At 48.0% G+C, this 23,572-nt stretch overlaps 1 protein-coding gene across 5 annotated transcripts in view; it reads left to right on the top strand.

Moving 5' to 3' along the window:
- The window catches only part of PPP4R1 (protein phosphatase 4 regulatory subunit 1), a 48,645-nt gene extending 26,104 nt beyond the window's left edge, over nt 1-22,541 (top strand). For 2 of the 5 annotated variants that reach the window (XM_027525668.1, XM_027525664.1), the window contains exons 7-20: nt 736-843; nt 971-1,036; nt 1,679-1,837; nt 2,181-2,308; nt 8,970-9,481; nt 12,102-12,250; nt 13,056-13,151; nt 14,530-14,715; nt 15,689-15,850; nt 18,080-18,180; nt 19,929-20,049; nt 20,134-20,268; nt 20,584-20,725; nt 21,446-22,541. In XM_027525668.1, coding sequence (XP_027381469.1) covers nt 736-843; nt 971-1,036; nt 1,679-1,837; nt 2,181-2,308; nt 8,970-9,481; nt 12,102-12,250; nt 13,056-13,151; nt 14,530-14,715; nt 15,689-15,850; nt 18,080-18,180; nt 19,929-20,049; nt 20,134-20,268; nt 20,584-20,725; nt 21,446-21,609 — 2,229 coding nt within the window. In that variant the 3' untranslated portion in view covers nt 21,610-22,541. Of the gene's footprint in view, nt 1-735; nt 844-970; nt 1,037-1,678; nt 1,838-2,180; nt 2,309-8,969; nt 9,482-12,101; nt 12,251-13,052; nt 13,152-14,529; nt 14,716-15,688; nt 15,851-18,079; nt 18,181-19,928; nt 20,050-20,133; nt 20,269-20,583; nt 20,726-21,445 lie in introns of all 5 variants that reach the window. The other 3 variants (XM_027525667.1, XM_027525663.1, XM_027525665.1) reach the window with 2 other exon arrangements.
- The last annotated feature ends 1,031 nt before the right edge of the window (nt 22,542-23,572 follow it).

The raw sequence follows: 23,572 nt of genomic DNA, 5'->3' as shown, positions 1-23,572 counted from the left end.
CACATATGGGTAGAGTCCCCTTTCTATCCAGTCAGTTGCCTGTCCTCCTAGTATTTGCCTGGGCCGGGGGTGGACGTAATATATAATGACGACAGACCGTCAGGTTTCCTTATATTTTAACTCTGGGGGGAAGGTATTCAAATGCATTGAGCTGGTTTTCAAACAGTCCTCACTTTGCCTGGAATGGTGTTATCCAATTCCTGTGCATCTCAGACCTCTGTCCATGCCTTCCTGGAGCCCTGGTGTTGCAGAGTAAGTGTGTGGTCTTCCCGTTTGCGAGTTTCAGAGACAGTGGGTGCTTTGCACAATGAGGGCTGGCTGTGTGCAGGCTTTCCTTAGCAGTGACGGTGCCCTGCGTCCAGACCCTTCTTGTGGATGGATAGTCTTTCCTTTGAGCAATCACCATTTATTCTCTTATCAGGGAAATGTAGTTCTTTTCTTTTTTTACTTTTATTGGGCAAAATGATTAATAAGGTTGAAACTATAGGTAAAAATGCAATTTTTAGGATTTTCTCTGGGTTTATTGTACCTTAATAATCATTGGGCTGATTCTGTTGGTAGTAGTTAATACCTGTTTTTCTGTCTTCAGCTTGGACAAATAGGATGAATTTTTCTGTGATGTATAAGGACATCATGTCATTTTTTATACTTCCTTAAGTTACATACTTTTAATAAATTGGCAGAAGTCTTGGTGTGAAGGTGCATTCAGTATGTCTGCACTCTCATTTATTTTAGATAATGTGCAAAATGGCCCCCATGGTTGGCAAGGACATCACGGAGCGTTTGATCCTCCCTCGGTTTTGTGAGATGTGCTGTGACTGCAGGATGTTTCATGTTCGAAAGGTACTGTGCTGGCGGTGGTAGGATATGGGGTTCTTCTCGTGGCTACTGTATGATCTGTGGAATTGAAAAGATTGTTTTTAAAGAACACTGTAATATTTTGAAATGTCAATGATGCTTTCATTGTCAGGTGTGTGCCGCCAATTTTGGAGATATTTGCAGCGTCGTCGGCCAGCAAGCTACTGAGGAGATGTTGGTAAGGCCTGCAGACAGAAACCAAGGAGAAAGCAGTGCTTCACAGAGCAGCACCTGAAGTTTGAAATACATACAGTGGCCCCCAAATTGTATTAACATAGTTCCAGAAAGATAGTATGACTTTGAGAGTTTAAGTTTCTGTAACCTGGGTGTTTGTATTGTGTTGTGTTTAAGGACAGTTTGTTAAAAGTGCAGATGTTAAGAACCATCAATCCCTTTTTAATTCCATTATTATAAAATCAGTTCTTACTTATTCAAATGAATCTTTCATTTTATTGCAATCCTAGAGTATTTTAGTGACCAATTAGATTTACAGCAGGTGATTTTTAAATGGTTAGTTCATGGGATGTAAGGGCTTAAAGTACAAGTTAATGTGCTCGAAGAGTTTTGGAAACCACCTATTATGCAGAGTCATTAAGTACAAACTCGAGCTGTATTTGTCAGGAGTGTCTTTGCTTTTCCACAGTCAGTAGTGGAATGAATTGGGTGTGATTTATTTAAAGCTACTAATAGCTAATATTAAATGAGTCTTCTAAATTTTGTAAAGCTAATGTTTTAAATGCTGGGAAAGTGAGAAATGAAGTAAAAGTAACAACTGAAACCCGCGTGTGTCTGCCTAACGATCGGGGCCCCTCTCGCCCAGCTGCCCAGGTTTTTCCAGCTCTGCTCGGACAACGTGTGGGGCGTCCGCAAGGCCTGCGCGGAGTGCTTCATGGCCGTTTCATGTGCCACGTGTCAGGAGATTCGACGGACTAAACTGTCAGCGCTCTTTATTAATTTGATCAGTGATCCTTCACGTTGGGTAGGGCTTTGTTTAATTATCATTTTTGTAAAACAGTGCATGTTATAGAAAATACGATTTTAATCCCATAATTTAAGAAATAATTTATCAGTTATGTTACTGCTGATACTTCTGGGAGTAGACAATGGACTACTATATTAACTTTTGTTTTTTTTAAACAGGACAAAATTTCTATTCCATGCAAATATTTTGTAGGGTCTCATATTCACATCCTCACAGTTTGGATATTCAAGCCAAGATTAAAAAGCTTAAAAGTAAAAAGGAGAAAATGACTGAAGGGGAATTGTAACTCCTAGCTGAGGATAGACTAAGGGTCTGCACATGTCCTTTCTTCCCTCTGTAGGTTCGGCAAGCAGCTTTCCAGTCTCTGGGACCTTTCATATCTACGTTCGCTAATCCATCTAGCTCGGGCCAGTATTTTAAAGAAGAAAACAAAAGCTCAGAAGATACATCAGTAGAAGACAAAAATAGGTAAGATCTTTAAAAACTTTGCTTTCAAGTTTTACTGCTTGTGAGCAATTTTTTCATTTTCACTACTTTTATTATGTTCTTTTTGGAGAGTTTATTATTTCTCTTCATTATAAAAGTTCGTAACTATTTTTTATAGAATCTTATTTTAAACACATCTGTTAAGCATCTCTTTGGTTAATTGTGTATTGAAATGAGAAGATGAAGATGCATGTAACAACTAGCTCGGTGCTGGGCACATAGAAAGCTGTCGTGATAGTCGATAATTTTTGAGTAAGTTTATTTAATAATTAATTTACCTAGTAAACCATCTGTTAACACTTAACAAAGAATATAAAGTAATGGTTATACAATTTAAAGGGTTTGGTTTTTCAAGGAGTAAAACCTAATTTAGGAGTATATGTTACTATACAGTTTCTTACCGTTATTTTCCTCTTTAGTCAATTTCCTTTTGGATCTTCAATTCTCTGTCTGCAGAATAATGACTATGTCAGTAATCATAATTATTTGTCAATTGAGGGGGAAATATTTTAATGATAAGCTCTAAGTTGGTGTACTTACTGGGGCTTCCCTTATAGTTCAGTCAGTAAAGAATCTGCCTGCAATGCAGGAGACCTGGGTTTGATTCCTGGGTTGGGAAGATTCTCTGGAGAAGGAAATGGCAACCCACTCCAGTATTCTCGCCTGGAGAATCCCATAGACAAGCAGTCTGGTAGGCTGCAGTCCATGGGATCATATGAGTCAGACATGACTTAGCCACTAAACCACGTACCACGGGTGTACTTATTAACTGAAATATCAACTTTTAAGAGCATTTAATAAGACAAAAAACTAAGATCGTGGCATCTGGTCTCATCACTTCATGGCAAATAAAAGGGAAAAAGTGGAAACAGTGGCAGATTTTATTTTCTTGGGCTCTAAAATCACTGCAAACGGTGACTGCAGCCATGAAATTAAAAGACGCTTGCTCCTTGGAAGCAGAAGTTATGATAAATCTAGACAGCATATTAAAAAGCAGAGACCACCACTTTACTGACAAAGGTCCATATAGTCAGAGCTATGGTTTTTCCAGTAGTCATGTATGGATGTGAGAGTTGGACCCTAAAGAAGGCTGAGCACCGAACTGATGCTTTCAAGTGGTCATGCTGGAGAAGACTCTTGAGAGTCCCTTGGACAGCAAGGAGATCAAACCAGTCAATCTTAAAGGAAATCAACCCTGAATATTCATTGAAACAACTGATGCTGAAGCTGAAACTCCAGTACTTTGGCCACCTGATGCAAACAGCTGACTGATTGGAAAAGACCCTGATGCTGGGAAAGATTGAAGGCAGGAGGAGAAAGGGAGGACACAGGATGAGACGGTTGGCTGGCATCACCAACTCAATGGACATGAGTTTGGACAAACTCCGGGAGTTGATGAAGGACAGGGAAGAGCCTGGCATGCTGCAGTCCATGGGATGGAAAAGAGTCAGACATGACTTAGAGATTGAATGACAACAATAAGGCAACCAAATTTTAAAGCTTAGAGGACACCTCTGATTTTTACTTAAAAATGTTTTTTTTTTTTTTTTGCATTTAATTTTAAATTGAGTTTTAGTTTTTACGATTTAGTATATCCTTGGGGGAAAACAGCCCAGACCTAACTTAACTTAGTGCACGGGAAACACACACAGACTCTGACAGGTGTGCCCTTGGGCCGAGTTCCCTGGGCACCCGTCCCCCTTGTCACAATGCTAATGGTCGTTTTCTTCTGTAGGTCTTGGTTCTGTGGCATTTCCTCTCTTGATGTTGTGACTTGGCACTCCTTCCTTTCTTCTCTGCTGCCTTGTTCTACCTTTTTGCCCGTTCTCCTCCTGTCCTGCTAAATAGTCAAACAAACCCAAGGTACTGTTCTCTGTGAAGGAAGAAAAATCACCCTAAAGCTGTCTTCCTAGCAAGGAAAGTCACTTCTTTTGAAAACCATTGCTGCAGGACGTTTTTCAGTGATGATGGGCGGTGGGGGTTTTCTACTCTTCAGTGTTAACATCAGCAACCTTTTCGCTAGTGGCACTAATTGTATAAAGACTGTTGCATAGCTTTTATTTATTTATGAATCTGGAAAAAGTCTAGGAAATGATAATGTAAATTTACAGAGAATCGTATAGGACAAGGATGAGTAGACTTCCCGTAAAAGACCTGCAGTAAATACTTTAAGTCTCTGTCAGAACTACTCACCTTGTCTTTGCAGACAGTCCGTGGTGTGTGGGCTCAACTGTGTTCCAATAAAACTTTATTGACAAAAACATTGGTGTGGCCAAACATGGCTGGTGATTTTGCTGGACTGCTTCTATAGGATCTTGTTGGAAGAGCCGTTTAAAGACTGTTAGTTATCTTTTGGCTACAAACCTTAACTCCCCTTCCATTGTAATGAGGTCTGTCTTAGTGTCAGGTCAGTGCTATTGTAGCATTGGACTTCTGCTATATTTTTAGACTTTGTTGACTTGTGTTAATGACGTTGGTGGAGGGAGGAGGCAGTTCCTGGCTGCAAAGAATTTTGTAAGATATTGTAAACCGTCATGTAGTTCCATGTATTATTCATCTCAGAGCCATTAGCTGGATGGCCCACTCTTAAATACGTGTTGAGCTGCTTTAAGTCTAGTTTTGCTTTTTAAGGTTGGTTGATTGGTTGATTTCGCAAAACTTAATTGAACACCTACTATGAACCAGTGACTGTAGCCAGATACACAGGACTTGGTTCTTGTTCTCAGGGTCCTCTGAGTTTCCTAGAATTCAGATTTCTCAAGCAGATGTCTTACAAAACAAGTTTTTGGCAATGTATTTCCACTGCTGTTTATTTCGTTTGTATTGTTTCATCTGATCCTGGAGATACTTAATATCACTTACTACTCTTTGAAGCATGTATTGATTATAAACCCCTGACTTTATAAAATGCCAGGTTTCTCTCTCACTCTCCCTGGATCGGGCTTCTTTGAAGGTGTTGAGAAAGGTGCTTCCAGAGTGGTTAAGTGTTGAGATTTGCACTGTTATCTGAAATGAGCACCCCGTCTTCCATTTAGCTAAACCAGGTATTAATATCACATTACTCTCTGCACATGCTGCTGCCTTTTGGGTCTCCCTCTTCCTGTCTGGGATGCCATCCTCTTCTGCCCACACCTCATTTAACAGAGAGCTGTCTGGACGGACGACCTCAGTGTCTTGGAGGAAACCCAGAGCGTTTTCATCCTGTCTTGAGCGCTGGAGAACAAGCGCTGATGTGGGCCTGTCTCCTCATCCTGTGCTCGCACACGACATCCACAGACTGCAGGTCCCCTGCACAGTAGCCTGGGTTTATCTTGTGTTCTCACACCATCACCAGCCCTGGCATGCGCTCAGCACGTGATAAATCTCAAATGAGTTAATGTAAGAAAGTAATGGATTTTATCCCAAAAGCCTTAAGTAACTGAATCGTTTTTGGTAGTCTTTGTCCCTTTAGTGTAAAGCTAACTTTGTGTAAGTAAACTTGATTGTTATTGGTGTAAATCTGGAAGTATTTCACTGATGTTGAGACTCCATTAAGTGAGCACGTGGACTCCGTGTCTCCTGTTGCCCCGCATGCCCATGCACTTCTGGGACCAGCGGTTCCCCAGTCACTTTCCTAGGCCAGGGTCTTGGCTCACCTGGACCCTACGGATGTTAACTGTCAGCCAGTGTAGATGCCGAGGGGACGTGGGTGCTGGTGGAGACGCATTCCTGGCTGACCCTCTGGCACCGAGGAGCTGGGTGCTCTGCTCACTGTGCCAACCCCTCTCCTCCTTTCTCCGAACGGCGTTTGCATGTATGGCAGTGTTTGCAAGACTGTTAGGAAGGTCAGAATCCTGACCATCTTCAGCAGCTTGATGGTGCACTGGTTATTACTCAGCTTCAGGAAAAAGCATATTTAGAGAATTTATATTTTTGACAGTTTGAGTCAACTGGTATTCATACAGAATTTAATAATTTGCAGAATTTCATGTGAGGGAAGATGTTTTTCTCTCTTGAAAACTGTAGCAGGAGTTTGAAGTCAGGACAGATTAGTAATTTTTCATTAGCAGATAGAGTGACTTGGCTGGTGACTCTGCTTTTCCTGCTGAGAATGTTAAAATTTAACTTTAATGCAAGATGGGGCAGTGATAAAGGAGCTTCAGGCCCTTGGAATAGTTTTCCAAACTAATTGGCTTTGAATTGGGTTCTGTTTGTGAATTTTAAATGGAAATTTATTAAGTTCTTCAGATAACAGATGACGTCTGAAGTTTCAGTCATTTGCTCCCCACCCCCACCAAGCAACATTCTGTTGCTTTGATTTTTAAAATTTAGTTTGCATAATATCAAAAAAGCTGTAAAATAGCACAGAGAATCCCATAAACCCTTCTTCTAGATTTCTTCAAATGTTAAGATTTTACCATAGTTGCTTTATTATTTTTCTGAGTTCTTTGAGATAAGTTTTAGACATGATATTCTTTCTTAAATATTTCACTCTGTATTTCCTCAAAACACACAGACGTGAACACATAACCACAGTCTCATTACCACAATTGAAAAGTTAAAATAGATACAATACTGTCATCTAGAGATTTCATTCAAATATTACCAATTATCCCAATCATTTTTTAAAACAAAAGAAAAAATATCTTTAATAGAGAAGATGGTTGGAAAAACGTCATGCAATTCATACGCACACGGAGGACGTTTGTTACACACGGGAGCACTGGCTTGGAGGGCTGGTGGGGAGCTCCAGGTGCTGTAGGCCTCACAGCCAGCCCCTCGCCTTACGAGCAGGGTGTGCACGTGGAGCCCGCAGTGTGCGTGCAGGGCGAGACTCGCGCTCACACAGCTTGCATGTACACGTGGCCTGGTTTATGGTTTATCAGAACGAAGGAGAAGCACCAGAATTTTAAATGCTGTCACTGTGTGGTCTGTTTTCAGATGCCTTTTTAAAATGTTTGTATCTGTATCTAAAACCGCTTTGTAAAATAATCATGCTGTTTTCAGAAAATCGTTTCTGAAAACAGTGTAAACATTCCTACAAGACAAAACCTAATCCGGGAAGAGGTGACCTCCCGAGACCACGCACGGTGGCCAGGGTATCACGTAGGTGGTGCCGTCACCTGCCAGGGTGCAGGCCGGGGAGCCTCCTGTGTAATGTCTTTTATTCTGTATATTCAAGGGTCTGAGTTTCAGGGGAGCACCTTTAATTTTCCCCCACACACTCACCTGACATGTGTCCATCCTCACCTCCCTGTCATGGTTCTTAGAGAGAGGTGTCTCATCACCTGTCTCATCTGCCCGCCTGTGTTCTCAGCCCCCGTCTGTCCTCCCGAGAAAGACGTGGCTTTGCCAGCTATTCCATCAGCCTCCTGCATCTCCAGTTCTTCATCTCTTCAGACTTTTCTCCCTGCGCCGCACGCACCCTTTTGTACGAGAGGAATGCCGCACTCTTGGTTACTCTGCACGCCTGGTGTGTGGACACGCAGGCCCAGCCCACGCTCATCCTCCTGAGTCCCCTCTGGTCTGGCTCAGGGTCTGACCACTCTCCCAGGGCGTCACCACCCGGAACTGCATGTAGATCCCAACTCGGCCCATGCAGACGGCAGAGTCTCCTCTCTCAGCCATCACATTCGCATTTCTGTTTTATGAAAGCGTCTGAGCTCGCTTCCCCTCAAGCCTCGCAGACGCTGACTGGTTGTTCTTCAGACACAATTCCTGTTGTTTCCACTGAAGCCTTCCTCCCATCCCCACCTCCTATGATCATGGGTATGCTTCTGTATGCACTGCTTTGCCGGTGGTCACCTGCTCTGTTGCTCTTTGCCTCTAATTACAACCTCAGGAGCAGGACCTGAGTCTCATTCACACACAGATCCTCAGTACAATGTCACCTCCTGGCTCCTAGTAGGTGCTCAGTACACATTTGTTAAATGTAATTGAGTCAAATAAACTTTAGGGGATAAACTTAACTCCAGTGATGGATGTAGTGACTAATGAGCTTTACGTTTAGTGGCTTGTACCATCTCTTTACCAATTAGGTCATGACTCCTACTTGGGGGAAACATCTGGGAGTAGAGCTGAAAGTGCAGAAGAAGTAGAATTAACTGTATTTACACTTAAGTGGACTTGAATGTATTTTGTAAGATAGTAAATAAGGATCTTTTCTAGTGCTGCATGGAGGGGTTTGTTTCTTTTCAGTGTGGGCAAGGCGGTTTTAATTCTCAGCTTGTCAGTATGTCACTGGAACAATCCTAAAAATCAGATAATTTAAAAGATGTATTTAGCTTAAAATGCCCTGTGGGAATTTATCTTCCTACTGTTCCTTTTTAGTTTATTATTGAAATTAGCATGGTATTGTATCATCACAGTTCTTAATTACCTTCTTCAACTGATACCTGGTAGTTTAATATCTAGACTTAACTGATGTTTGCTTCTCTGAACACAGAACACCTGATGGAAAAAGAAGCATCATCAGTGATATACACAAACTGCTGAATTTGTATGGATAATTTGTAATCTTTAGTATTTAATGTTTAAAGTTAATATTTTTAAAAATAAAAATCTTTAATATTTAATTTTAACTCTAAAAGCTTTAAGTAGTATCTTTTATTGGTTTTCTTCAGGAATTATCTTGATACTTTGACTCTCTTTTTCCCAAATGAAGCAGTGAAAAGATCAGGGGTGCAGATGCTCCAGAGGACATAGAGGCCAGGCCCACTGGGGGCGATTCCAGCGTCCACCTGGAAGAGACACTGGCGGAAGGTGCTGAAACCCTGAGGCAGCCGCCGGGTGAACTGAGCGCTCCCGCGGAGAGCTCCTCACCTCTCCGGTTGTCCCCGGAGCCTCCCCCAGACGCGGCTGGCAGTGAGGAGGAGCAAGAGCCCTGCCCCTGCGGGTTAGCGTCCCAGCCAGAGGCGGGCACCGGTGCACAGGACTCAGCTCCCTTGGACCAGGAGCTGTACAACTCCTTCCACTTCTGGAGGACTCCTCTCCCTGAGATAGACCTGGACGTGGAGCTGCAGCAGGGCTCCGGGAGCGAGCCTGGCCCACAGGGGCTGGATGTGGAGCCCGAAGTGCCCGCCCCCGGCTCCGCCAGCATCACCATGGCCACCAGGAAGGAGCTGGAGGAGATGATAGAAAACCTGGAGCCACACATTGACGACCCCGACGTGAAAGGTATGGGAGGGAGTTGGTTCTTTGTTCTGATGAAATGTTACTTTCTGATTTTTTTCTGCCAGAAAGATTACCCTTTAAAAATTGCCATCAACCATTGTCATCATGCATTCTTATCTTGAGTATGATTGGTCTGCATTTTAGGGAGTAAATTTTAGAGGACCTTGTCATTGTCTGAATGTAGCAGGTTCCAGTGTCCTGGTTCACAGATCGCTCTGATGTGTTCACACACACTCACTGGTCTACGGGTTAAACCTCGAGTCCTGCCTCTACTCATCTGCCCTGGGTCTCAATAGACAGTGCTTTGTTTTACAGAAGGAGGACTGTGTAGGAAGGCCCGTGACCTGTTAGCGGGGATGAGATGCCCGTCTTCCTGTGAAGCAGGATGCGGTGCTCATGGGTGAGGGTCACCCTGGCGTTTTCGTGCCCCAGTTCAGCCCTTGTTCCCAGTGGGTTACACATGTGTCACCTGGGTTCTGCCATTGTGAAAGGCAGCCTTGAAGGTCGCTGTGTGTGACTGTAAAAATAGCAAGCTGCTCTCACATGGTGGAATAGGGGTGTGGGGAGAGGGCCCAGGCTGCCCCATTCAGGGGGTGTGTACTGGGAGTGGTTTACGGTCTGAGCGTGGGCATCTGACGCCGGTGACATCAGAGCATCATCAGGGTTCCTGACCACGCTAACCATCAGGGCAATCTGGAATGTCACCGTAAAACAGAAAGCAGTTTTGAAAAATCCCCAAGCTGCAAGTCTCCAGATCTTCTGTGGGCTTCTCTGTTCTTTGTAAACTGTCAGTTTGCCCAGTGTTAGCAGATCCCTGCAGCAGACAGAGCCATACCTTCAGTGTCCTTCTAAACACACAAAATCTAGTTACATTTAAACTTGGGAAATTTCACCAGTGGAGGTGAAGTCAGCAGTTGTCTTCGTTGGGCTTTGGCGTCTGTTGTCACTATATGGTCACTGTCTGGAAGACTCACGTGGCACATGCAAGGTGCTGGGTAAGGGATGCTGGATGATTTAGTCGATGAACAACTGTTATCAAACATCAGCATTGCGGACAGAAAGAATGGCATGACGCATTTAAATTGTAGCAGGTTTAAGAGCTGAATTAAGAGAAATAAATCGTAATATAGTATTGGTACCAAAATCTCAATTACAGGCTGTAAATTTTAAGTCAAACAGTGTTAGTCACTGTTTGACGATGGGAAACACACATATGAAACTCATATGTCCGTATAGCTCTTTTCAAAAAGCAAACTACACAGATTACTTTTAGCTTATTTGTTTAAAAAGCATTTAAAGTAGCATATTCAATATTCCCATTAATGTTTATTAGGTGTTAGAGAATTGGCTGACTAGCAGGCGTGTACAGAGCGCCCTGCGGAGCAGGCTGCCTGTGTGAGGTATGCTCTGTGAAAGGCTTCCTGGGACAGGGTCATCGGGGGTCAGGGACACAGACCCCCCCTGCCGTGTCTACCGGGGACAGAGCACTTGCCCAGTCCAGAGCATGGACCGGACAGTTGGCCTCCTTTATTACTGCTGTGGTTTCCTTGTGGGAACTCAGAGGATTCTAAAAGGGGAGCAGAAGTGACTAAAGGATTAGTAAAGATAGCCGCTGAGATTCCTGGAAGAGTGGGGATACAGTCCACGAGTAAGCTTTCACAATTGGACACCTCAGTGTAATGTGTTCAGTCAGCTCGTCATCCTGTACATTTCCTGTGTCTCTGCTGCCAGTAACTCACAGGAAACTTTATAGTAAATTTTATAAATGCTGTAGCATGGTAATAGGCTATCTTAAAAAATGCTGATTGCTTTTTAATCATCTTTAAGTAGAGCAGGAGCCCGCTTTCTCATCTTTGTACTAAGTAAATTTGCAGTTAAACTTTATAAATTCCTATGTTTTGAGCATCCAAGTGGATTATTACTTGAATTAATGCTAAACAAAAATTTTTTTTTTTTTTTTTTTTTGCTAAATTCCTCATTTGTTAGGGGCAGAGGAGGAAGAATGCTTATCTTCGCTTTCAACAACTTTTATACAGAAGATGTAACTCAAAAGTTGTAGACAATGCTATGTATCAGACTTGAGCACTGCTGCTTGGTGATCTGTTGTTTTGCTTTCCCGAGAGCAAGACAGTGCTTGTTTGGGATCCCTGTGTTTGGGGCAAGTCACCGATTTCACTTAAAAATATTAGAGGAAAATATAAATAAACCAGAGTAAGATGTGAGATGTTTAAATGTGACTGCCACAGACGTCTTTGTAATTCCCGTGTTTTATGTTGGCAGGGTCTGTGTGACTGCTCTCCTGCTAAGGTGGCTTAGTAAGTAAGCCAGTCCCGCTCATGGTCCCCAAAACATAGTTCACTGACCTTGAAATTGACTAGATAGCACCTCTTCTCATACTAACGCAGAATAATGCACAGTAGTGGGTAAACACTTTAATCTCATGAAAGCGTATTAGTTTTCTACTTCTTCCCTGGGAAAACTAATGATTGACCACAGTAGTGGTCTCTCCAGCTTCTCGAGGGTAGTGTCCCCAGAACACTGCGCCTCGTTGAGCCCATAACAGCGTCCGCGCAGGGGGAGTCCCGCACAGCGGCCCTGCTCACAGCTGTCCTTCCGCCCACAGCACAGGTGGACGTCTTGGCTGCTGCCCTGCGCGCCTCCAGCCTGGACGCCGGTGACGAGGCTGGCGAGGCCCCCCGGAGGGCCCCCCAGGACGAGCTCCCCAGCTGCCGGCTCGACCATGACGCCGCAGGGCCTTTGATCAGTGAGGAGGTGAGGGTGCTGCAGGGCGGGCACATGTTCGCGGGTGGCCATGGGGCTCATCCCGGCCACTTAGTGCCCCCCTTCTTCATAAAGTCACCGTGTGCCATCTCTGTGACACCCAAGGGTCACTGCTGGTACTTGGAGTTAGCAGTTGGTCCGTACTCCCCACCTGCCCACCGCAGCCCAGGTGAGGGCACCGCAGGGGGCAGAGCTCTCTGTTGGGGTGACGAACTCCTCCCGTGTCTTTCTGGAGAGGCGCTGGGTCTCTGACCGGCCTCTCCCTGCAGCGAGCATGGTGTTGAGCGAAGATCGGGACTTGAGGCCAGGAGTGGGTGTGGGCTGTGCTGGCCCCCAGCCTGTGTCCTGCACTGGCTTTCCCCATGCTACCGTGTCATCTGTGACAAGAAAAAAAGGTATATTTGTGAAATTAGAAATAGCCAGGAATAGAAACAGTAGAAGAAAAACTGCACATGACATACCGTAGAAGAGTCGACTGTAGTACGTCTAAGTACTGTTTTTATTGATTGCTAATTTTAGATACTTGGGCCTTTTCAAAATTACTTCTGAATTTGCTTTTCAATTACATTTCTTCTGGAATTTATTTTTAAACCTTAAGTAGCCTATTCTGCAAGTTTTGACTTGAGGCAGGAGAACTCTTAGGAGGTCTTACATCTGTTTATAAACGTTGAAAAGCATGAAGACTTTATATGCATTCCTGTCTTTTGGAGGTCATGAAAGGTGAGCAGTTTAGATGGTGTAAGAGCAGGGAGCTGCCTGACAGGGGTGGCTGTCTAAGTGACTTTTCTCCCAGCAGACCATGGACTCTGCCCTCCACTACATTCACAATGACTCGGACTCGGGCACCAGCAGTGGCTTCAGCCCCGATGAAGAAAGGAGAGCTAAAGTCCAGGTCAGTGACCCCAAACATGTTACTTTCACTCCGCTTTTCAACCCACTTCTCCCCGAATTTTGCCCTTCTGATAATGTTTTGGAAAGGAGTGCTTGTGTGTCATATTTTTGATGAGAAGATTCAAGCAGTGGAGTGGAGGACAAGCAGAGACAGAGGTCTCACACCATGACCCCTTTCCCCCAGGGTGACCACAGCCACCCGCCTCCTGTTTCCTTAGAGCGTGTCTGCGGGCACATGAGCACATGTGTGCGCACCTTTGTCTTTCAGAGACAGACAGGCTTTCACGCCTGGTCTTCATGCCTGGGTTGTGTGGCTTATAAGGTGGAGCTGGGTTTCAGAGAGGAGAACGTGGACACAGGGCCAGAGCCGCCATGAGGTGCCGTCGGCCACAGGGTGACCTGCGGCAGAGGCTTCAAGTGTGGGACCGCTGGGGTGTGGTGGTGCCTTTTTTTCTTTTCGTTTTAAAAACATCGTGTCTTTGAGCTCTTTTGCACAGGAACACAGATCCACCTCCGCCCCAACCCCAGCACAACAACCCCCCTGCCCCCCCAATGTGGGCAGGGCTGTGGCGGGTGTGCAGGTGTGCAATGACATTACAGGTGAAGCCCATGCATCATGATGGTGCCTGGGCCAGAGGGGGCAAATCCTTGATTTTTGTTTGTTCTGTTGATTAAAAACGGAGTCCACATTCACAGTGTTTTAAAGCACGCTTTCCAAGCCAGTACATACAGACTGTCTCATTGGTTCCATGAATTTCCACTTTATTTTTAAAAGTAGAGAATAGGTTTCCCAAGTTCAGAACTGAGCTTCCCTCACAGTTATCTCCAGCACCCACTTGGGTTTTCACCCAAGGCAGCAGTTGTGCCTTTATCTTACAGCTCCTTGCCAAGTTGTATCACCCAAGATCATCCATACAGGTTGTTAGAGGTGTGCACACTTCAAGTTTCCAATTGCTTCCACACTTCAAGCAATTCCATACTTGCTAAAACTCCCCTCTGGAGGTGGTGGTGCTGGCTTTAAGATGCTGGCTGGTGACGGCGCAGGAGCAGGCCCGTTTCCTCTGGGTCTCTGGGTCACTCCAGACTCTGTAATCTCTGCCAGCACTGAACCACCTGCTCTTGTTTCTGGCGTCTTGTAAATTTAGTCAACAGTTCTCATCGTCGTCTAAGCTGTTTCCTGTTTTAAGGTCTTGTTTGTCGTCTTTGTCCTAGAGGTACTTTTATTCATTGATACATGTATTTCCCTTTGCGTGTTTTCTCGTCTTTCAGTTATTAGAGACGTGGAGACAGGTTTTTCCTGCTGTATGAGATGCTGCATTAAATCCAGATATTTAACATGAGCGTACCTAATCTACAAAGTCTCACCCTGTCTCGTGTAGGACGTGGTGCCCCAGGCCCTGCTCGACCAGTACCTGTCCATGACCGACCCCTCGCGGGCACAGACCGTGGACACCGAGATTGCCAAGCACTGTGCCTACAGCCTGCCGGGCGTGGCGCTGACGCTTGGCCGCCAGAACTGGCACTGCCTGCGCGAGACCTACGAGACGCTGGCCTCGGACATGCAGGTGCGGGGCCGCCGGCCAAACCTGGGGGCCGGGGCGCGGGGCTGCGTGCAGAGGGTCTCCCTGCGGGTCCAGGCTCTCCCTCCACTCGCACATCGCGCCTTCTTTTGGACTAAACCCCTAAAATCCGATTCCCATTTGAACTGCCAATGTCCCCAACTCACAGAGGTGCTGGCGCTGTAGTCTGAAATGTATGTGCAGATTAATTCTTAAGAAAGTGAGGCCCTTCCCGCAGAAACAGTAGCAGAGGCTGGTGGCCCTGTCTGAGCGGTTCTCCGCCTTTGTTCCCCGGCCTCTAGTGGCTGTGGTGACAGTGACGGGATGGCTCTGAGCGGGGCGGGGGCTCCTCCGAGCACCCCGTCCTCCTCCTTGGGGGCACATTGCTGTGGGCACAGCGTTCTATCTCAGGAAGAGGTCCTGGTGTTTGGGAATGGGGATAAACCCCTTGTCCTAACCAGCTTCTCAGCAAGTAAAGTTTTAAGCAAAATAACAAAGTAAATTTTTAAGTTAAGATCACATGAAGAGAAATAAGTTTTTGACATAAAGTTGCCTATAGGGCATTCCTGTTCAGTGGTTCTTTTCCAGGGCTGCCTTCAAGAGATTTCCCCAATCTTGTATTTCTTTAATGGCCAGTTCCTTAAGAATATGTTTTAGGGCTGTTTTTAATCCAGGGTAGACCGTGTGGAGTCAGGAGGGGGACACCACTGAGAAGTCGGGTCCCCTCCACTGAGCTCGCCAAGCGTTCCTCAGTGAAAATGGGAATGATACATACTCTGAGGGACTTGATGTTATTCTGCCAGTTTTTGATAGAAAGTGAGCATTTTAAACTGGGTATCTATTATTACTATCTTATTTTGATTTCACTTGAGGTTAATAACACTGTTCAGATATAAATTAGCCTTCGTGTATTGTCCGGACGCTAAAGCACCAGGACTTTGTGTTCAGCTCACTAATGCCGTTGTCTTCACTCGTGCAGTGGAAGGTTCGAAGAACGTTAGCCTTCTCCATCCACGAGCTCGCCGTCATCCTGGGAGACCAGCTCACAGCTGCAGACCTGGTCCCAATTTTTAATGGATTTTTAAAAGACCTCGATGAAGTCAGGATAGGTGTCCTGAAGCACTTGCACGACTTTCTGAAGGTAACTTTTAAGTCCTTTTACAGTAAAACACTGGACTTCCACTGTAGATTTAGAGTTTTGACTCCACGCTGCCATCAAGATAGGTTCCCGTGTGTTCCGTGAGAAATGTCGCCATGAGCTTGGTGGCAAAAGGTGACTGAGAAAATAGTCCCACTCTGATCAGTTTACTGAGAAAATAGTCCCACTCTGATCAGTTTTGCTCGTGTCACTTTAGTGTTTAATTTAAAAATCACACTGAGTTTCCTTTGGAAATGATGTTAGATCATGGTTACAAACATTAGTACATTTTTTTCTCAAACATTACCGAACTGAACACAGAAAATCCCGTAGACGTTCAGCCTTCTGTGGTGTGTGGGAACTCCGAGAGGCCCCCTTGTCCTCACCCTCTGATGTGGACCGTGGTCTCCAGTAGGAGAGCGCTGACCATAAATGGTTTAGCCCTGGGCAGCTACCGTAGTCCTAAGTCTGAGGTGCAGGAGAATTATAATCACAGTTTCTCAGACTGTCCTGGATTGTTCCCTCGACTCAGACCCCAGTGGGGAATCGCACGTTGAATTGAAGTGTCTCTTCAGATCAGCCTCCCTTACGCCCACCTTCAGTGGCCTGGGCCTGTTTGAAGAGACTGGGCCGGTGATCTTGCCGAATGTCCCCAGTTTGAAATGTCTGAGCGCTGTCAACTAGTCAGATTTAGTTTCACAGGTGGTGCGGGCAGGGGCACGGCCTCTCTGCATGGGTCCCGGGTCTCCTCTCAGGGGTAACACGGTGTGGGCTCCTGGGGCCCCGGTGGTGCTGAGTCCAGGCTCCTGGTCATGGGTCGGCGCCTCCTCAGTGGGCAGTGCGTTCAGGCTCTGAGCGTCTCTCCCCGCTGCTTCTGCACTCGTGCGTCTGTACCCAGCTCCCCCCGAATCACTTATGACTGTGTGGATTGTAAAATACCAGTGTTCTATTTTTATAACTCTTTCTGTATTTACTAGTATTTCCTGTAAAGATAACCTTTTTCTTCTCTTCCTCTGCCTTTTGGAAGTTTTTTTTTTTTTTTTTTTTAATAGTATCAGTGTGGGCTCCAGAATTACCTTTTTATTCTGTGTAACATAATCCATTTCTGTTGTTTGTTTGAAGCATGAATTTGGCAACTGAAAGCCCTTGAAGCCACCTCCTTTGTCCTTTCTGCCCTTCATGTCCAGGCACGTCTCACTTTCAGGCCCGGCTTCTCCTGTCTACCCAGCAGCCCTGGTCCTTTCTGGGGAGCCTGGGCATCTGGAGCTGAGCTCCAGGCCCTCGTTCTTAGGGGACAAGAGCTTGGGGAGGGGGTTTGAAAAGGCATTTAGTTTATATGGTGTCTTCACTTCCAGTCCAGTACCATTTCCTCTCCTTTCTTCACACTTTTTCTTGTGGTAAAAACTCTGTTTTTTAGCATCATTACCATATTTAGTCATTTGCTAATTTAGTTGAGCAAATGAAAAAGTTTCAGAATTGCTCCAATAATAAGTCAACATGAAACCAGCCACATAGTGGTCAGGACTTCCTTTAGCACACTGTCGTTAGAATGTACTCCCTGAAGCTAGAGAGTCAGAATACTGAGTTTAAGCTTAGACTGTTTCTTTGTGGCTCAGATGGTAAAGAATCTGCCTGCAATGGAGGAGACCCAGGTTTGATCCCTGGGTCAGGAAGATCCCCTGGAGGAGGGCATGACAACCCACTCCAACATTCTTGCCTGGAGAATCCCATGGACAGAGGAGCCTGGTGGGCTACAGTCCATGGGGTCTCAAAGAGTCGAGCACAACTGAACGACTAATAGACACATCAACTTTTAGAGGTTGCCCCTCATTGACTATGAAGCTACTTTCAAGTATTTACAGAACAGTTATTGGGATAAATTAATTTTTTTCACTCAAGTATTTATGAGCACCTACTGTGTGCCATTACAGTGCCATGCACTGGGCACAGATGTGTGAGCAGGAGCACGGTGCCTCCTCGGGGGTGGCCCTGGGGTGGGGGCGGGGTGGGGGCACCGCGCAGCGGAGGCCAAAGGAGGCCATACGCTGGGCCAGGCAGCAGAGACTGCCTCCTGATGGTGGGTGGCGTATCAGGGGAGGTGGGCCTCAGCCAGCGCTGGAGACGGCGTCTGTCCTCCTCCAGGACTGGCACATGGTTTACAGTTGCTCAGCAGCAGGTGAGGGAAACTGTCTCTGCCTCGTCCTCGTGAACGCGCTTATTTTGTTTCTTCAGCTTCTTCACATCGACAAAAGAAGAGAGTATCTGTATCAGCTTCAGGAGTTCTTGGTGACTGACAACAGTAGAAACTGGCGCTTCCGAGCCGAGCTGGCCGAGTGAGTCCTCACGACTGAACGACCCTTGGGGTGTTTGGGGGGGTGGGGGTGTTGCTCCCCCTCTGCCTGCCGTGGGTTTACTTCCTCGTCACCGCGTGGATCTTCATTTCTGTCTGGTGTCCAGCTCTTTTCATGCGGCTTGTGATGTGGGGTCTGACTGGCAGTGGGTTCTCACAGATTTTTTTTTTAAGACTCTGTCACCTTCGTTTTTTAATTGTGGTAAAATACACTCAAGCACCTTTGCCGCTGGCGCAGTGTCCCCCGTCCCGTTTAGAGCGTCTCTTCATCCGAGAAGGACGCCCGGCCACCCTCCGCCCGCCCGCCCGCCCGCCCGCAGCCCAGTCAGTCCGCCGTGTCCGTACATTCGAGAGCATCTCCTCCAGGGGGCACTGCGTGAGCCGCAGGCGCGTGTGCGGCCCCTTCACACAGCCGTGCTGTCGTGCTCATCGCGGGGCAGCTGTCGGAATGACCTTCCTTGTGACGCGTGTGCACTGCTCTGGTGAACACACCACCGGTCAGCCCGTTGCACCTGAGTGGGTTCTGCGTTTCAGCTGGTGCGGGCGCTGCTGCTGTGAACACCTGTGGGTAGGAGGTGGTTTCAGTTTTTTGAGGTGGACATGCTGGGCCATCCAGTGATTGTGTGTTCATTTGATCGAGGAGCCGCGTGGCTGTTTCCACAGCGGGTGCCGGCTCTTGCACCCCCACCAGTGACGGGTGTGCCCGGGTTAGGGGGGCATTTCTCCACGCTTCCCTCTTTTTCTACTTGTAGCCAGTTTCGCAGCAGGTGTAGAGTTGCACCGTAGGCCTTGGTGTGCGTTTCCGCAGTGATTAGTGATGCTCACCTTCTCACATGCTGTTGGCCACTTGTACCTGTTCTCCGGAGAGATGTCTCTTCAAGTCCATTGCTTGTTTTTCAACTGGGCATTGTCAGAGGTCTTTATTAAATATTCTGGATTCTGGGCATCACCTGCATTTTCAGAAGACACCTTTGCCTGGGTGTGGGGTTGGGGTATTTATTTCAGCGCATTCCAGGGTCACTGACCCGGGCTCTGTCCCACCGGCCTCCTTCTCTGCAGCTGGTGTGACGCGGGGCGTCCGTCCAGGCAGCAGCGCCACATCAGGTGGTGTCTCCATGTCAACTTTGTGCCCGGGGCACTTTACACAGCATGGGCTGCCGTTGCGTTTTGCTGAGGGCTCTACCTGGAGCTCTCCCAGCCCTGGGCTGGGGTTGCCACCTACGTGGTGGAGGCTGCCCAGTGCGGGGCAAAGGGAGGCCCTCTGCCCCCTTGGTTGGGCCTCAGTCCTGGGGAGGCCTCACCCTCCCTGGGGCCGTGTCACTGCCTGGATCTGTGCTCCATCTGGGCAGTGCTCCCCACCGCGCTCCAGCAGGACGAGACTCTTGCTTGGCATCAACAAGGGGTCTCGGCTCAGGAGGCTCCGTCTGGCCTTCCAGGCCAGCTTCCAGGTGGGGTGCTGACAGGCTTTGCTGCCTTTCCATGGAGTTGGGGGCTTGAGGCTTCTGCTCACGAGGGCATGGCCTCCTCCACTCTCCCAGGCTGGACAGGGTCTGCAGGGCACCTCTCCCGGGGTCTGCGTGCCACTTTGTTGTTTACCTGACTGCACACATGACCCACCGTGCGTTCCACTCTCAGACTCCAGCAGGACGGCGTGTGCTGCAGGCGAGCAGCCGTCTTTCGTGCTGGCTGAGGGGTTGTGACTACGTTTTTGTCTCTCTCATCACTCTGCAGACAACTCATCTTGCTCCTAGAGCTGTACAGCCCCCGGGATGTGTACGACTACCTGCGCCCCATCGCCCTGAACCTCTGTGCGGACAAGGTGTCCTCCGTGCGCTGGATCTCCTACAAGCTGGTAGGTGGTCGCGTTATTACAGCCCTGGAGCAGCGGCCTCGGTGACGTCGGACAGCGGTGTGGCTCACCTGCGTGTCCCCCCAGGTCAGCGAGATGGTGCGCAAGCTGCACCGGGCAGCACCGCCCACCTTCGGGGCGGACCTCATCCAGGAGCTGGTGGAGAGCTTCGGCCGCTGTCCGCGGTGGTCCGGGCGGCAGGCCTTCGTCTTCGTCTGCCAGGTGAGGGCCCCCTTTACTCCCGCCCTGTCCCTGAGGGCAGAGCTTTGCTATCTGGGCTCCCTGTCCCCCGAGCTCCCAGTAGCGGCCATTGGTGCGTGGAGTTCCCGGGTCTGTGAAGGTAAACATGTCGCCAGGCCTCTGCTGTGCATCTCCCGGGGACTTACTGTGTCACGCCGAGTTCCTGAGTGCCCGGGGTATTAGTTTAAAGGTAGTCGCAGGACTATGAGGCACTTCAGCGGTTTCTGAAGGGCTTCTCCGGCTGACATTCCGGCCTGGTCGATGGAGCCAGCAGCTGACACAGGTCTCTGTCCCCAGACCGTCATCGAGGACGACTGCTTGCCCATGGACCAGTTCGCCGTGCAGCTGATGCCACACCTGCTCACCTTGGCGAATGACAGGGTTCCCAATGTGCGCGTGCTGCTCGCGAAGACACTGAGACAGACTCTGCTGGAGAAAGGTGGGCCGGCAGCCTGAGTGGGAGGGCTGGGGCTGTAGGAGAGTCTGACACCCAGTCGGGGCGAGGAGAGGGACGCTGAACTTTCACCCGCTTGTTCCACGTGACTTTGTCTTCATACTTTGAACTCAGTAGTGTGGCCAGTTGGGTAGCCAGCGAGGACCATGCCTTCGGCACCCACCTGACTTCCATCTCACCGTCGGGGCTGGAGGCGCGTGTGTGTCAGGCGGAGGACGTGCCCTTAGTGTCTGCTTTGCTGCAGATTGTAAGCTCCTCCCTCGAGACTCAAGCTGTTAGATTGCCCCCACCTAAAGGCCTGGTAACTGTCCCTTGAACGTTTGGATTCATGATCGGGGACAGGTAGAGTTTTGCGTAGACAAACTTTGAAATAGGACACAGGGGCCTGTACGTTGCTCCCTGTTTCTCCTTGGGAATTCATCGCTGACTGCTTGGAGAAGACTCTGGTTCTCTTTGTGTAGGTAGTTTGTATTTGGAAAAGTTTTTCCTCTACCTAAGTCAAGTAATGGCTGTAACAAGCACCAGTTTTAATATATTTATTAGCATTGCTGCCATTAGATCTCAAAAGATTTAGTCTGTTACAAAAACAAGGTAAATTTTTGATTCTCTTACATTCGGGTTTCTTCCGTAGAACTTGAGTCAGTCTGGGTCACTGTTGGTCATCCAACAAAGCTAACTCTGATTGTCTGCACTTCCTGTTTGCAGAGCACTTCCTGACCTCCGCCAGCTGTCACCAGGAAGCCGTGGAGCAGACCATCATGGCCCTGCAGATGGACCGCGACAGCGACGTCAAGTACTTCGCCAGCACCCACCCGGCCAGCACCAGGATCTCCGAAGACGCCCTGAGCACGGCCTCCTCCACCTACTAGTTGGCGTGGTCCCGGGGGCCTCCCGCTCCCAGGGAGCCGAGGTCCCACTGGCGCCCACGCGTGGCCGGGACAGCCTTGGGGCCCGTCCTCCCACGACACTCGGCTGCAGGTGCAAGTTGCCTACACCGATTCCAGGGATTCTCAGAGTCAAGAGAAAGTACAGTCAACGCCGTTGTTTCGTCTTGACTTGAAGGGAAAACACTTTTCTCAGAGGATTATAATCGTCACCGAAGCCTTAAATCCTTCCGTCTTCCTGACTGAACGAAACTTGAATTGCCCAGCGTTCTCCTTGGAAGGGATGCGACGCCGAGGCCTCTTTGCTTCCCGCTGGTTGATCTCACCTCCGAGAGACGGAAGCGCAGCCAGAAGGTGGAGACTGCCAGCACCAGGCCTCGCCGTGTCCACCCGGGCAGGGCCCTGCAGGGGCTGTGGCCGCCGCCCCGTCCAGCCCAAAGTGTGACTAGTTTAGCCGTGCATAAACGGGGAGGAGATATTTTTTGGATTTCTCCTGAGGGCTCAATGCTAACACTACGTGGAGCTGATTGTGACTCTTAAATGCAGCATATTGCTGTGCACACTCACAGAGTCTGCCGAGCGTCTGTGTCCTGGTTTCTTCATGCTGGTCATGACCCGGAGGAAATTTATTAGCACGTATTCTGTATGTCAGGTGTTTTTAACTTGATCATGATCGGCTCTGAGGTGCAACTTGTCTCACATACTGTATACCCCGTGCCCCCGGGGAGGGCCGCAGTCTGTAATCATGCTCTTGGACTGTTGTGCACAAGTTCTCTTGTCCAAATAAAATTTATTACTAAGATCTATACAGAAACGGACACACTTCTGACTGCTTTCTAGAATAAATGCAATTTGTGACCTGTATTAATGATTTTAGTATAAAATGGGAAAACTGGATTAAAATATTTGTCTTTTAACTAGTTTGGTAACTTCTTTGAAACTTGTGCACATCCTGGGCTGGTAGCGGGGCCTCCCCCCCGAAGGCGAGTATGCACCCCGGTCCCCACCCTCCCACCACCTGGGGGGGGGTCTTCACTCCCAGGAAAGGCCTCTGAGCCCAGGTCTGTGCGTGCGAGGGGATGGTGAAGCCTGCCCGCCCCGCGTCTGGCAAGTGAGACGCCGCGTGGACAAGCTTCGTGAAGGCTGTGAGAGATGCTCACTCAAGTGGCTGCGGCACTCCCGTGGTTTCGGTTCTGTCTTCTCAGCTGGTGGGGACTCCCCAGGCATGTCATGAGCCCACTGTGACCTCAGACCTCAGGGATCCACAGGCTGCTTCCTGCGCTTGTCATTACAGATGAGCCTCTGGTTCCTCCTCCTCCATTATAACCGGATGTTTGTGCTCTGGGAACGTGTGTGGACAGATTCACGGAGACGAACAAAAAAGTAAACACACAGGTAATGTGTGACGCAGGTAATAAGGGCAGAGCCACAGAGTAAAAAGTGATGGGGGTGGTGGGCAGGCGTTAGGGGAACGCATCTGTGAGTCAGTGTAAGAGCAGAGACGGAAGGAGGTAAGGCCTCTTGATGTCAGCCTAGTTTCTGAGATGCATGTTCTCTGCTATTAGGCTATAAAGATATACTTTGTCCCTTCCCCCCCATTTCAGTTCCGTAAATTAATTAGAATTCTACACTAGATCAAACCAGTCAGTCCTAAAGGAAATCGACTCTGAATATTCATTGGAAGGACTGATGCTGAAACCGCAGCTCCAATACATCGGCCACCTGATGCAAAGAACTGACTCATTGGAAAAGACCCTGATGCTGGGAAAGATTGAAGGCAGGAGGAGAAGGGGACGACAGAGGATGAAGTGGTTGGGTGGCATCACCGACTCAATGGACATGAGTTTGAGCAAGCTCTGGGAGATGGTGAAGGACAGGGAAGCCTGACATGCTGCTGTCCATGTGATGGCAAAGAAGCAGACATAACTGAGCGACTGAACAACACTAC

Source organism: Bos indicus x Bos taurus, chromosome 24 (assembly GCF_003369695.1).
Source record: "Bos indicus x Bos taurus breed Angus x Brahman F1 hybrid chromosome 24, Bos_hybrid_MaternalHap_v2.0, whole genome shotgun sequence".
Taxonomy (NCBI): domain Eukaryota; kingdom Metazoa; phylum Chordata; class Mammalia; order Artiodactyla; family Bovidae; genus Bos; species Bos indicus x Bos taurus.
Note: the sequence above shows the minus strand (reverse complement) of the source record. Positions and strands in the feature narration are given on the sequence as shown.